Source organism: Aspergillus japonicus (genome assembly GCF_003184785.1).
Source record: "Aspergillus japonicus CBS 114.51 unplaced genomic scaffold BO86scaffold_4, whole genome shotgun sequence".
Classification (NCBI taxonomy): domain Eukaryota; kingdom Fungi; phylum Ascomycota; class Eurotiomycetes; order Eurotiales; family Aspergillaceae; genus Aspergillus; species Aspergillus japonicus.
In genome coordinates this window covers 741,087-754,565 of record NW_020291641.1, presented here as the reverse complement: position 1 = coordinate 754,565, position 13,479 = coordinate 741,087, and the positions used below count along the sequence as shown (strand labels likewise).

General features: G+C 57.7%; 6 protein-coding genes across 6 annotated transcripts; 2 read left to right on the top strand and 4 right to left on the bottom strand.

Moving 5' to 3' along the window:
- Positions 1-1,177: 1,177 nt before the first annotated feature.
- Positions 1,178-3,282, bottom strand: BO86DRAFT_445319 (putative very-long-chain acyl-CoA synthetase family protein (CefD1); the record flags this gene model as incomplete). Its single annotated transcript, XM_025676440.1, has 3 exons — positions 1,178-1,660; positions 1,759-3,220; positions 3,273-3,282. The coding sequence occupies 3 exons, from the start codon at positions 3,280-3,282 to the stop codon at positions 1,237-1,239; spliced, it is 1,896 nt and encodes a 631-aa protein (XP_025532060.1). The 3' UTR covers positions 1,178-1,236.
- A 436-nt stretch (positions 3,283-3,718) lies between these two features.
- On the bottom strand, positions 3,719-5,264 carry BO86DRAFT_453253 (NAD(P)/FAD-dependent oxidoreductase). Its single transcript, XM_025676978.1, has 2 exons — positions 4,388-5,264; positions 3,719-4,325 (listed from the first exon to the last, which is right to left on the bottom strand). The coding sequence occupies exons 1-2, from the start codon at positions 5,193-5,195 to the stop codon at positions 3,838-3,840; spliced, it is 1,296 nt and encodes a 431-aa protein (XP_025532059.1). The 5' UTR covers positions 5,196-5,264; the 3' UTR covers positions 3,719-3,837.
- Positions 5,265-5,413: 149 nt separating this feature from the next.
- On the top strand, positions 5,414-6,276 carry BO86DRAFT_140176 (uncharacterized protein). Its single transcript, XM_025666194.1, has one exon. It carries the CDS (start codon positions 5,562-5,564, stop codon positions 6,189-6,191), a length of 630 nt encoding a protein of 209 aa, XP_025532058.1. The 5' UTR covers positions 5,414-5,561; the 3' UTR covers positions 6,192-6,276.
- A 754-nt stretch (positions 6,277-7,030) lies between these two features.
- On the bottom strand, positions 7,031-7,889 carry BO86DRAFT_434798 (uncharacterized protein; the record flags this gene model as incomplete). Its single annotated transcript, XM_025675919.1, has 1 exon — positions 7,031-7,889. A coding segment is annotated over exon 1 (840 nt), but the record flags the coding sequence as incomplete, so codon positions are not given.
- Positions 7,890-8,061: 172 nt separating this feature from the next.
- Positions 8,062-9,539, bottom strand: BO86DRAFT_406556 (aminotransferase class I/II-fold pyridoxal phosphate-dependent enzyme; the record flags this gene model as incomplete). Its single annotated transcript, XM_025674197.1, has 3 exons — positions 8,725-9,539; positions 8,475-8,617; positions 8,062-8,409 (listed from the first exon to the last, which is right to left on the bottom strand). The coding sequence occupies exons 1-3, from the start codon at positions 9,509-9,511 to the stop codon at positions 8,062-8,064; spliced, it is 1,278 nt and encodes a 425-aa protein (XP_025532056.1). The 5' UTR covers positions 9,512-9,539.
- Positions 9,540-10,158: 619 nt separating this feature from the next.
- Positions 10,159-12,874, top strand: bioDA (adenosylmethionine-8-amino-7-oxononanoate aminotransferase; the record flags this gene model as incomplete). The annotated part of the gene is made up of 3 exons (XM_025676439.1): positions 10,159-10,491; positions 10,572-12,014; positions 12,088-12,874. The coding sequence occupies exons 1-3, from the start codon at positions 10,319-10,321 to the stop codon at positions 12,872-12,874; spliced, it is 2,403 nt and encodes an 800-aa protein (XP_025532055.1). The 5' UTR covers positions 10,159-10,318.
- Between the last annotated feature and the right edge of the window lie 605 nt (positions 12,875-13,479).

The following is a 13,479-nucleotide window of genomic DNA, read 5'->3' as shown; positions in this document are numbered from 1 at the left end:
CCCCACCTCCTCAATCTACCTCCTCAAGACTGAATCTAAATCTAATGATAATTTTTCGACCACCAGAAATGCAACGGTACAAGCTGCAAAATCGGTCTCACCAATTAGTAAATTGGTCTACTGACTACCTACTTTCTGCTCTTGGATCTCTCGGGGTTGGGGCCGCAGTACAGTACACTAATGTGGCTTGATATACAGTCCCTGCGACGAGGGCTCGGTAAGATTCATTTCCCTTACCAATCCCGCACCCCGACATCGCGTCTGACCTGGATCCCTCTTGATACAGTGCGCCGCGCAGAACGGAGGCGGAGATGGAAAGGGCTGCTACGACAACGCCTATAATACCCCCAGCCCACGACACATTCTGTGCCCCGGACATCGCTAGAATTCGTGTCCTATATTTTGGGTCGACCCAGAACATTATCGCGGAGTGAGTATGCCGCTACTCCGAGGTGACCCGGTACCTTGAATCTCAGGGGAAGGTCGGAAGGGTGGATGGATGGATGAGAGTATTACAGACCGGCGGAGGGATAATCAGGGCTTGGCTCATTCCCCAGCCACTCTTTTATGATATGAATGTTTTGATGAAGGACACGAAAATTATGGTTCATGAGTTCATATATTTGCTTTTGCTTTTGCGCTGAACACCTTCTTCAACAGACTGGTGCATGCTGCCTTTTTTTTTTTTTTTTTATCTTTTCGTTTACCATAAATTGATGTTGATTATGTGACGGAAGCCCTGAGGCCGGTAGTGGTAGAGAACGTCTTGCTGCGCCGGACCAGTCCACTTCGTCGAGACGGGATAAATTTCCGCATCGTAGCTCAGGACATAAAACAGCGTACCGAGTAAGATTGTCTTGGAGAGTCGTCCGGCGATCGAGGCATCGAACTATCTCTACTATGTCGTAGCTGGGGGGCCGACAAGGTCAATAGACCAATCCACGGCAGACCGAGCAACAGAATCATCATGTTCAGCACAGTACAGTAACAGGACAGTACCCCATGTATAACATACAGTGGACTCCGCGGATGAAGTTCCCTCAATGGCACGACTCACCAGGAGTTCGTACAAAACGAGTCCGGAGACTTCCGCGATAGAAGAATTAAGCCTGACATGCTCGCTACCCTCTCAATCTCGAGCTACTCTACGCGAACAGCTCAAAAAAAAAAAAAAAAAAAAAAAAAAAAAAGAACTATGGAAAAGTCAACTACTTCCGGATATCTACTCGCCGCTTCTCACAACTTCGCTTCACCCCCAACTAACCGCCTCCAGTCCTTCTCGCCAAAAGGCAGATATCCCTCGGCCCCAGGCGGCAACCAATACAACCGATCACTCTGGCCGCCCGCCACGTGGGTCCCCAGTTTCGCCGGCTCAATCCCTTCCTCGCGCAAGGGGACTTTATTCTGCTTGTGGTTGTGGATGTGCGAGGTCTGCGTCACCAGCCGCAGGAACACCGGCACCGCGTAGCGCGGGAGCCGGGCGCGCGCGAACTGCGCCAGCGCCGTGAGATCCAAGGCTCCCTTGGCGGCTGCCTCGGGGCTCAGTTGCAGGGCGGCGCAGCCGGCGCGACCGTCGTGCGAGGGCACCAGCACGCCGTAGACGTTGGCTTCCTGGATCCCGGGATATTCGCCTAGGGCGTGGGAGACCTCGGCGGTGGATCTGTTGCCATCGGTTAGCTTGAGTTTCAGGGGACAGCTTGGTTTTGGGCGGGTGGGACATATCTGGCCTGGTCCCGACCCAGGTTTGGGGGAGCTTACACATTCTCACTCTTCCATCGGAAGGTATCGCCCAAGCGGTCGAGGAAATACCACCGGCCGTCGGCGTCCCGTCGCAGGGCATCCCCGGACCGATACCACAGATCGCCCGGCTGGAACACATCGCGCAGGAACTTCTTGTCCGTGGCCTCCTGGTTGCGCCAGTAGCCCGGGAACGCCGACTCGGCGGGCACGCGCACGAGCATCTCGCCGCCGACCTCGTAGGGCTGGCGCCCCGCGAACCCGGTGGCCGGGTCGCGCTGGACATCCCCGGTGTGCGGGTCGATGGCGACCGGGGCGTAGACGCCGCGCATGAGCCAGCGGGACAGGGCGCCGTGGTGGCCGACGGCGCTGGCGGTGAAGGGCCCCCGGTTGTAGTTGTACAGGCTAAACACGCCCTCGGTGCTGTTGAAGAACTCGCCCACCTCGGCGATGCCGAACCGCTCCTGGAAGCGCGTCCACACGTCCGGCCGCAAGCCGTTGCCGTACATCAGGCGCACGCGGTGCGCGCGGTCCAGCGGCGACGGCGGCGCCGCCAGCAGGTACCGGGCGGTCTCGCCGACGTAGACGAAGGCCGTCGCCTGGGCGTCGCGCACGTCGCGCCAGAAGGTGCGCACGCTGAAGCGCGGCGCGATCGCGATGCTCGTCCCGCGCACCAGCGCCACGATCAGCGCCACCGCCGACGTGCCGTGGTACAGCGGCATCGCGCTGTACCACCGGTCGCCGCCGGGGCCGACCTGGTCGCGCGTTGAGTACGCCCGCAGCCCCACGGCGATGTGCAGTCGCTCCATCCGGAAGGGGCATCCCTTCGGCAGTCCCGTGGTGCCGGAGGTGTAGAGCAGGATGGCCGGTGAGTTGCCTGTGATTTCGCGCGCCAGCTGGCCGTCTTCCGGAACCTCTGCCGGCAGAGTCGCGAGGACGGTGGTGGTGAAGGTTTCGTCCAGGGTGATCAGGGTCAAGCCCAGTTCGGTCTCCAAAGTGGCTCGTCGTTCGTGAATCCGCGCCTGGCATTCCGCGTCCGGATCCACCAGCAGGAGCTTTGCGCCGCTGAGGGCCAGGCTGTGCACCAGCGCATCGCCGGTGAGATGGTAGTTGATGGCCGCCGGGGCAGCGCCGATACTCCACAGACCCAGCCACGCGAAGATGAACTCTGCGCGGTTCTGGAGGTAGAATGCGACCAGGTCGCCTGGTTGCACGCCGCGGTGGCGATAGAACTGGGCGTAGCGGGCGGCCGCGGCGAGCACCTCGCCATAGGTGAATGACCGCTCACGCGTCCAGATGGCGGCCAGATCGGGGTACTTGGTAGCGGTCTCAACGAAATTGAACCACAGGTTGACCTGGCCTCGGCTTTGGGCTTGCTGAGTGCTGCGGGTTGCCTGCCGCACAGTGCGCAGCACCGCTAGATCTTTGGTCAGATGGAACTTGGCATTGAGATACGCGGCGGCCGTTATCGCGGCAGCGGTTGCTGCAGCCGTCAGTATGTCATATTGAAACCGAAGAGCGAGAGTTGTACATACCTAACGCCATGATGAAGTTGTTGAGGATAAGCGCGCCAGGGTTGGTGTTGGGTGGGTCGCATACTGTATTTGAAGGGGGCAAAGGTTGAATTGCCGGACACCTCGGCTCGTCCGCCCATTCCGGCTCAACGCTTCATGCACAGACAGAAACTTGACCTGCGGGGTCCAGCTGTTTTACTTTCATTGGCCGTCGGCCTTTCCAGAAGGCCTATTTTTTTTTTTTTTTTTTTTTTTTTGCCTCATTATTGAGCTTTTTTGTCTCCGAGTTGGGTATTGCTTTTGTGTTCTGTGTTGTGTGGAAAATCCATCTGGGTGAGTGAGTAATGAATTCGACCCACCGAAGAATGCCACTCGTACAATTCCTCGGTCGGCTACGAGGACTACTAACCTCGCCTAACAAGCTTATCAGGCTGGCCAGAACGTGAAGGAATGAATCCTTAACAGTCGGTGAGTTATTGCATGAATGGATCGAGCTAATTGCATCCCCCGCATCGGCAGCCACGCGTCCTCGTATTACCCCAACCGTGCACTCGGCTGTGCTGTGTCCAACGCCACCTCACACCAATCACACCAAGTCTCGATACTCCGTGGTAGGAATCAATTTCTCATGCACGCCCTTTTCGCTCGGCTGGATTGTCTTCCACGCCCACGCCTCGTCTTTCTCGGGCCCGTTGCTCACCCCTTGCAGCACGTTCACCACATACTGCCCAATCGTTGGGAGAAACTTGTAGCTGTGGAATGAGCCTCCCACGGCGAGATAAAGGTTGGCTAGCCGAGGGTCGGGATGCCGAGTGATTAGCGGATGCTGGCTGGGGGAGATGGCGTCCCAGCAGAGGCGGTACCACTCGGGCTGGCGACGTCCTTGGTCCAGCAGCTCGGGCAGTCGGGGGCGGATTTCCTTCAGGTGCGCCTCCTGCAGCCTTTCCGGGACTGTCAACTGATCAGACACCGGCACAGAAATATCGTGTCCTGATGCGGTGCGGATGGTGTTGGTGAAAGAGGAGGCCGTCGTAAACTTGAGGATCCCGTCTGCCGTAGGCGGAATCACCTCTCCTGGACAATCGTGAGCTTTGCAGGTATTGACAAACAAAAAAAAAAAAAAAGAATAAACTCACCTTGCCCACCATAAACAAAAACCGGCAGCTGTGCGTACCGCTCGTGCTCTGCCGCCGACAGCCGGAAATGCGAAACGCACACCCCTGCAGCGGTGATCTGTCGCTCGACCCGGTCCGCCTCGGGCAGATCGAGCTCATCCTCGATGGACGACATGAGCTGACTCGTCCACGCACTGGTCGCCAGAACGATCTTCTCGGCTGTGTAGACCGTCCCGTCGGCGGTCTTCACCCCGAGCGCGCCGGTGTCGTCCCGCATGATGCAACGCGCCTCGCCGATTTCAAACCGGACGCCCCGCTGGACGGCCTCCTGCGTCAGGATCTGTAGCGCCTTGCCCGCGTCGGCCCAGCCCGCGGAGGGGTTGAAGTAGTAGGACCCGAACGGCGAGCAGTCGGTCTGTCGGAGCAGTCCGCCCCACGACTCGCGGACTTCCGCCTCTGTCATGTCGACGACGCAGTCATCGCGACCGGCGCGGTGGAAATTCTGGCGAACGCGGATGGCGGTATCGCTGTCTTTCTCGTCCATGCAGATCCATCCAGACGGATGGTGGACTCCGGCGGCTCGGAAGCTGGGGAGGGAATTCCAGGCGTCCAAGGCCTCAAATCCGAGGGTCATGTAGAGCGGATTGGAGTAATCCGCGCGGATGATCTTGTTGATATCAGTAGAAGCTGCAGGGGACGGTGGTGCAGGACTGCGATCGAGGAGGAGGACGCGTGGCTGCGGCGATTGGCGCGATAGATGGTAAGCCGTACTGACACCGAAGATCCCCGCTCCAACAATGAGGATATCGTAGGGGGCGTCTACCGTCATAATGAGAGATTATCGGAGATTATCTTCAACAGAACAAAGAAGTGAACAGTACTATGGTAGAGAACAAAGAGATTGTGAGGGAGAGGAAGATGAAAGAGAGAGGAGAAGGTGGAGGAGGTGAGGGGAAGAAAGGATCCCTGAGGCTTATCTGATCCTCTGATATCATCGCCCTTTTTATCTTTCCCCGACAATCTCCTCCATCCTCCATCACAACAAATACCCATTCCATGCTATATAAACAACCCTTCGCCCATTTTGCGCACTCTCAGTGCTGAGCAACATCGGGCTTGGATCTATCCCATCTTTAACCCAGCCTGATCTGTGAGCCTTTGACTACCGTCAGTCTACGTTCACTAACTCGTAGTCATGGGTAGCCAGTGGATCAACTCCGATAATCTTGACCTCTTTCGAGAACCTGCTGACACAATGTACACCAGCCAAGGCGATACCCAGCGACTAGCTGACAAGTTCACAGACAACCGAGTGCCCAGCTACATCCGAGGAGAGCTGCAGCTTCCCCGAAGGAAACTCGCTCCACCACCGCATGCTACCACTGCCACTGCCCGGCCCATCGTGCACGCCAACATCGTGACGCCTGGACGCACCGTCTCTACCAGCGGTATCCCGACTGCGGCCCGCACACGCTCGAGCAGTCACCCCTCGCGTCCGGTTTTATCTAGTCTGCCGACCCGTTCCAATGGTCCTGCCGGAACTCCTGCGGCCGCGTCTTGCACCCCGCGAACTGGCACTCCCCCAGTGATGAGATGCCACCGGTGTAAGAAGCTGCTGGACGACAGCCCGCTCATCTGGAATAACTATCCAGGAGGACGGCCCGGGAGCGCGCCCAAGACGACGAGATGGCATTCCTGGTGCCTGTTGGGGCTGGTTGCTGAGGACACGCTGGGACTCTTTCCCCGGAAAGATACTCCCAAGAGTGAAATTGTCGCGGCAAAAATTTTCAAGCGCTTTTTCGGTGGTATGGAGGGTTCTGCATGAAGCGATGCTGGCTCGGTTTGACTAGACTCTTAGATTGGTGCTCCTAGATTGTGACTCTTACTTAGATTGTGATTCTGCGATTACTTTGGGGATTACTAGAATGTCAATGATTTCTTTTTCTTTACTTTGTTCTTGAAATGTCGTCTATTTTCGTATAACGAACTTCCTTCAAATTATTTTTGCGTCATCGAAAGACAGTAGAGTACCGAGACACTTGCTAGCATTGCCGCGGCGCTATGGGGTGGACTGAGGCAGAGTTCATAGTGACATGATAGAATTTGAATTTGTGATCAAACAACGCCTTTATGCACACAGTTCATTTCTCATAATCTCCTGTAACAGTAACATTGAGACAGAACAGTGATAATAATATACTGTACGATCCCAGCAGAGTCGGCTTAGTCAGTATGGCTGTATCCTACCGTGCAGACAATTTGATCAAAAGAGGGCCCTGGTGCAACCTCGACAGCCCCAGGGACACTGAACACCTCCTTCGATGTTGGTTTGTTTTAAGTGCCCTTCTCTTTGTTTACAACCTGCAGCTTTGTGTGTTCACTCATCCAACTCCTTGTTTCGAGTCTGTAATCTTCTTCACAATGCTCTTCCATCACAAGGCTTCCTCGAGCCTTCATTATGCGATTATACAAAGATCAACAAACTTCTTTGGCGACAGAGAAGCAGTGTTGAGCATCTTCACGGTTTGGTATATAACTCTCATGAAGGCCTCTGGTCCATGAAAATCAAAAGGCTTATATCCGAGCCCTTGTCAAGCACGAATCGCTACGAGACAACCACTTACCTCCAAAGATTTTGAGCTCGGAACAGACACCATTATCACCATGTTCCCCTTCGATGGTGCGTATATTGACATTGCCAATGGCAAGATGGTCCGGCCCAAGCACCATTCGAGCAAGGACAAGAAGGATCACAAGGCCTCTGACCATTCGTCCAAGAAGCACCACCCTGAATCCCAGAAGAGACATTCCAGCCACTCCTACACCAGTACCAGCCACGAGGACCACCCACCCCACCACACCGCGGAAGACTGGAAGGAGCACGACCCGGCCCTCCGGATCCCCTTTTCCTCCACCGACTACGAATCGGAGGCGGTGTGTTCCCTCTCGGCGGCGAAACTGGTGATCTCGCCGAACTTCTGCTTCGAGGACGCCCTGTGGGCGGGCTGCTCGCGGCAGCTGGCCGGCTGGAGCAACGTGAAGACGCGGGTGGGGCTGGGGACGACGAAGCGACTCTGCTCGGTGGCCCTGGACACCGGCGCCCCGTTTAGCATCATGAGACCCGACCACGCGCGCGATATCCCCGGGGCCGAGATCCGTCCCTGCGAGTCGCCCTTCATGGTGCATAGCTGGGACCAGGAGGACGTCCAGCACGAGGTGACCGAGTACGCGGTCTTCCACCTGTTTATCCCCGAGCATCTGGGCCGGCCCAACGCGGACCGGCGCTGGGCACGCATCGTCGTCCGGGCCTTTTGCGTTCCCGGGACGTCGGACACCTTGTCTCTCGTGCTGGGCTCCTCCCTCATGGCCCAGGAGGGGATCATTCTCGATCTCAAGAATGGCGTCGGAGTGGTGGACCCGGTCGATCTGGAGTTCCGCCTGGATATGGGTTATAATCCCGAGGCGGCGTATCGTAATCTCCAGTGAGTGAATTCGTCCGTACATGTACGCATGCGAATCTCAGGTAACCTAGTTGAAAGCAATATGCTGTTTGTTCTCAGATCTACTACTAGACCTTCTCCATATATAGTTTCACCCTCTGTTTTCCTTATGATGTTTGGCGAATGCAAGAACTCCTCCCATATATACGTGTCTAACATATGCATATGCATCCAGCATACTTCCAGCTGCAACCCTCACAACCGCGCAATCTTGGCAACCTGCATCTGCGCCTCGCCCTGCGCCTCCTCCAACCACTCCACGATCGTCTCCACCAGCCCATCAATCTCGTCTTCCGTATTCCCCGCATGGAGACACACGCGCACGCGCTCCTGGCCCGCCGGAACCGTGGGCGGCAAGATGGCGCGCACGACGTACCCGCGGGCCTGGCACGCGGCAGCCAGTCGCCGCGGCAAGGCGCACCGCAGCGAGAAGATCGGGGACCCCGGATGGTGGTCCAGGGCGAACAGCGTCGCGTCGACCGGCTGGATCGCGCTTAATCGCTCCCGGAGATACCGGATCCGCTGGTGCAGCGTTTCTTGCAACTGCATCGCGTCAGCTTACATATCCCAATACTTGTTTTTTCCCATGCGAAGCAGGGGCCACTCACCTCGACCGTCTCCCCACCCTCCAACAACTCATACGCCGTGCGGATCGCCGCGAGAAATGGAAACCCCAGCGCGGTCGTATAAATCAGACTCCGCGCGTAATTGATGAGATACTCCCTTGTATCAGGATCACACAGCACGACCGCTACACGCCACACTCCTGTTAGCCAGCATCAAACCCTTCCTCCCCCCTCAACTCCATTCATCTTGAAAAAAAAAAAAAAAAAAAAAAAAAAAAAAAAAAAAACATACCACCATGACACCCCAGCGCCTTCCCAAACGTATGCACCCGCACAAACATCCGTCCCTCCAACCCCAAGCCCTGCACCACCCCGGCCCCCTTGGGCCCACACACCCCGGTGGCATGCGCCTCATCCACGACCCAATACCCATTCCCGCGAGGCAGGAGCGCATCCACGACGGCCACAAACTCGGCCAACGGCGCCACGTCCCCGTCCATACTGTACACGCTCTCCACCACCACAAACACATTCCGGGCCCCGTCCCGCAAGCCCGGGTCCGCGTCGATCTGAGCGCTGAGCACCGCGTGAAGACTTTCGGGGCAGCTATGCCGGAACGCCAGGGCTTGGGCGGCGCGGGACCGCCGCATGCCCTCGTGGGCGCTGGCGTGGATGGCCTCGTCGTACAGAATCAGATCATTCGGCTGCGGGAGCGTGGAGAGCACCCCCCAGTTGGCGTCGAAGCCGCTGTTGAAGAGGAGGGCGGATTCACTGTGGTGGAAGTTTGCGAGGAAGGATTCGAGGGCTTCGGTGTAGGCGGAGTTGCCGTCGAGGAGGCGCGAGCCGCCGCTGGCGAGCGGGTGGGAGGGTGGGAGGGTGGTTAGGTGGTGCAGGTAGCGGGCGCGGTAGAGGGGGTTCGTGGCGAGCGAGAGGAAGTCGTTCGAGGAGAAGTCGGTGGCATTTGAGGCGGGGAGGGTCAGTTTGCGGAGGGTGTTGTTGCGGGCGCGGTGCTGGAGGGTTTGCCGCAGGGTTTGCCGCAGGGGGGTATGCGGTGTTGGTAACGATGGTGAGGGGGACATGGTGGATGAGGGTTTTACGGGATGTACAGCAGGCTACGATGTACAGTACATGCCTACAGTCTGGGGATCCGGTGGGCTATATGAGTCTGGAGTATTTTAAGTCAATTCATGTGCAATCACTCCCATTCGTCTAGTCTGGATCGGTAGTTCAGAAATTAGTTCGAGGCCAAGCAATCAGCTCAATCTCGGAGAAGGTGGAAGAAGGTGGAGTAAGGCAATTAATTTACGAGTAGGTGACTTAGTGGTTTAGTTACTCCGTGATTAACCAGGTGAACTAGGGCTAACGTACCGTTAGCTGGCTTCATGGTTGGTGGCTACCTACAACGCGGAATGGGGCAGGGCAGGGCAGGACAGGGCAGGGCAGGGGGCCTGAGAATAAGGTAAGAGTCATCGTTCTGCCTAATAGTCAGTCAGATTCAACCTTGCCCCGAGGAACTGAACTAGAAACCGACCAGAAACCCCCCAGCAAATCTGTTTGGCAATGCAAATGGAAAACTGTTGACTGTTGAGGGCGGCTCCACTCCAGCCTTTCCTTTCAGACTGCCTTGCCGGCCGGCTTTTAGTTTTCATCCTCGGTTCGGAGCTTCTTTTTTCGTCATTGTCCCATTCTTACCTTATCGTTCCTGATTGTCTCTTCGCCCGCTTTTCTTTTCCCCACTTCCGTTTCCTCCCACCGGAGAGACACTCGACCTCGGCCCTGGAGGAAGCTACAACAACTTACAAGTGCTGTGACTTGCAGCTGAGAATTGTGATGAAGGAATTGAGAACCTGCCATTGAGTTTGCAATTGAATCATCCCCCCCCAAAAATGCCAGCCGCCGCGCTCTGGCGCTCTCTGCGCGCCCACCAGGTCTACGGCGCCAACACCGATGTCGGCAAGACCATTGTCTCAACCCTACTATGCAACGCCTTACAGCATCACGGACCGGTGGGCTTCCTCAAGCCCGTCTCCACGGGGCCATTAGACGAAGCTGATGATCGGTACGGTTGCTCCTATTGAACACACACACACACACACACACAACTATACCAGCACATACTAACTTAACCAAACGCTGCAGCCACATCCAACGCTACGCCCCGCACACGCAGACCAAATGCCTCTACCAATTCGCCGACCCCGTCAGCCCGCACCTCGCCGCCCACACGCCCACCACCACCACCACCGTGCCCAGCGACCCCCAACTCCTCGACGCCATCCACCACACCCTGAGCACGTGGTCGTCGCAAACCGCCACCAAACACGCCCTCGTCGAGACCGCCGGTGGGGTCCACTCCCCGGGCCCCAACGGCACCTCGCAGGCGGACCTCTACCGCCCGCTCCGGCTGCCCATCATCCTGATCGCCGACTCCCGGCTGGGGGGCATCTCGGCCTCCATCTCCGCCTACGAGTCCCTCCTCCTGCGCGGGTACGACGTGCACTCCGTGCTGCTGTTCCGGGACGACTACTACCAGAACCACAGCTACCTGCAGGAGTACTTCGCCAAGAAGGCGATCCCGCTCGTCGCGGTGCCGCCGCCGCCGGCGCGGCCGGATTCGCGGGCGGCGGGTGCAGCCGCTAAGGATGCGGAGGCGATGGGACGGTACTATGAGCGCACGGGGCGGGAGGGCCGGCTGGGCGCGGTGGTCGAGGCGCTGGAGCGCAAGCACACGGAGCGCTGGGAGCGGTTGGAGGAGATGGCGCGCAAGGCCGAGGCGACGATCTGGTATCCGTTCACGCAGCATCAGGGGGTGACGGCCAAGGATATCTCGGTCATTGACTCGGCGTATGGGGATTATTTCCAGAGTTATCGTCAGGAGACGGTTGGGAATCCCATTGATGGGAACGGTGCACTACGCTCGACGTTCGATGGGTCCGCCTCGTGGTGGACGCAGGGGTTGGGCCATGGGAACCCCGATCTCGCGCTCTCGGCGGCGTACGCAGCCGGGAGATATGGGCATGTCATGCTCCCCGGGAATATCCACGAGCCGGCGCTGGCGCTGGCGGAGACGGTGCTCCAGAGTCAGGAGAATCCCCGGCTCAAGAGGGTGTTCTATACGGATAATGGCAGTACGGGCATGGAGGTGGCGGTCAAGATGGGCCTGCGGGCGGCGTGCGCCCGGTACGGGTGGGATGCGAGCGCGGAACCCATCCGGATCCTGGGGTTGAAGGGCAGCTATCATGGGGATACGATCGGGGTGATGGATTGCTCGGAGCCCTCGACGTACAACAAGAAGGTGGAGTGGTATCGGGGCCGGGGCCATTGGTTTGAATTTCCCCAGGTGGGGATGAAGGATGGGGTGTGGAAGATCCGCATGCCCGAGAAGGCGCTGGGCGATGAGCTGCAGTTTGGATCCCTGTCGGAGGTGTTTGATCTGGAGCAGAGAGTGGACTCCGAGGCGGGCCAGCGGTATCGGGAGTATATTCACCAGACCATCCAACGGCTAGTGCAGCAGGAGGGGATTAAGTTTGGCGCGCTGATGATGGAGCCAATCATTCTGGGTGCGGGCGGAATGTTGTTCTGGTGAGTATTCTTCTTATGAATTTCCCCCCTCCTCCGTGTCAAGAACTTTGTTGTGGCTGACTTAGGGCAACAGTGACCCCCTGTTCCAGCGGTGTCTGGCGGACGTGGTGCGCCAACACCCGGAGCTGTTTGCCCCTCAAACCTCCCCGCCCGCGCAAGCAAATGACTGGTCGGGGCTGCCTATCATCTTCGACGAGGTCTTCACCGGGCTGTACCGATTAGGGCGGCGATCGGCCGCCTCCTTCCTGCAGGTGCAGCCCGACATCTCCGTCAACGCCAAGCTGCTCACCGGCGGCCTCGTGCCGCTGTGCACCACGCTGGCCAGCGAGCCGATCTTCCGGGCCTTTTTGAGCGACGACAAGACCGATGCGCTGCTGCATGGCCACAGTTACACCGCGCACGCGGTGGGCTGCCAGGTGGCGGTGGACTCGCTGCAGACGATGATGCGGATGGAGCGCGAGGGGGCCTGGCAGGGGTACCAGCGCGATTGGACGGTGGCTAGCAGCGGCCGTGCTGCTGCTGCTGCTGCTGCTGTTGCCCCTGCGGGGGCTACTACGACGGGTCCTTCGGTCTGGAGCGTCTGGTCCCACGAGCTGGTGCGGGATCTGTCGCAGGCGGCCTCGGTTGAGGGGGTGTTTGCGCTGGGCACGGTGCTGAGCATCGCCCTCAAGGATCAGCACGGCGGCGGCTACACCTCCCGGGCGGCGCAGGGGCTGCAGCAACGCTTAGCCGCGGGCTCGGAGCAGTTCGCGGTGCATTCGCGGGTACTCGGGAATGTACTGTATCTGATGTCGAGCGTGACGTCCAAGCCGGCGTCGCTTCGGGCAATTGAGGAAGTATTGCGGGGGGGATTGCTGTAGGTTCTCGCCTTGTCGGTGGGGGAAGACAGTTCTCCGGGGGAGAATTCTGCCGAGATTCTACTGATAGGAAATGTACATACAAGGGAAAAGTTGTGTATTGTGTATATAGCCGGCTCTTGTTTTGAGCAAGAGGATTTGATTGTACATGCATCTCTGTTGTTCAAAAGTTTATTCAATTGGTTACCAAATCCCAAATAATTCGTTTGGTTTTCATTTACTCGTACTCGTAATCGCGCTTTGTCCACTTTGGCCTGAAAATCTGGCCTGCTTGGCCGTAGCCCATAACTCAGCGCTGAGTAATCCATCCATTCTTTCACCGGGCGGTCTTCCCGCTTATCCACCAATCAGGCCGTAGGCAAATGCGGTGTTTATTTTGTGTTGATTCGACTTGATTCAACTTGATTGACATCACCGGCGGCACTTTTCCCCATAGTGTGGCGGGTACCTGACCAACCAAATAGACTGATCGAAATGACAATCGGGACTGTTTCAATCCGCGGGTCTCCTTTGGTCCGAGGATGATGGATCCCAGAAAGGTGGAGCACGGTGTCGGAGGAGTCTGGCCTGGTGGTGAGTGAGTGAGTGTGTGAGACTGTGAGTTGGAT

Coding starts and splice junctions, on each gene's coding strand:
- BO86DRAFT_140176 (XM_025666194.1), top strand. CDS start 5,562: ATGGGTAGCCAGTGGATCAACTCCGATAATCTTGACCTCTTTCGAGAA.
- BO86DRAFT_453253 (XM_025676978.1), bottom strand. CDS start 5,195: ATGACGGTAGACGCCCCCTACGATATCCTCATTGTTGGAGCGGGGATC. Junction 4,326..4,387: donor TTTTGTTTATGGTGGGCAAG/GTGAGTTTATTC, acceptor ACGATTGTCCAG/GAGAGGTGATTCCGCCTACG.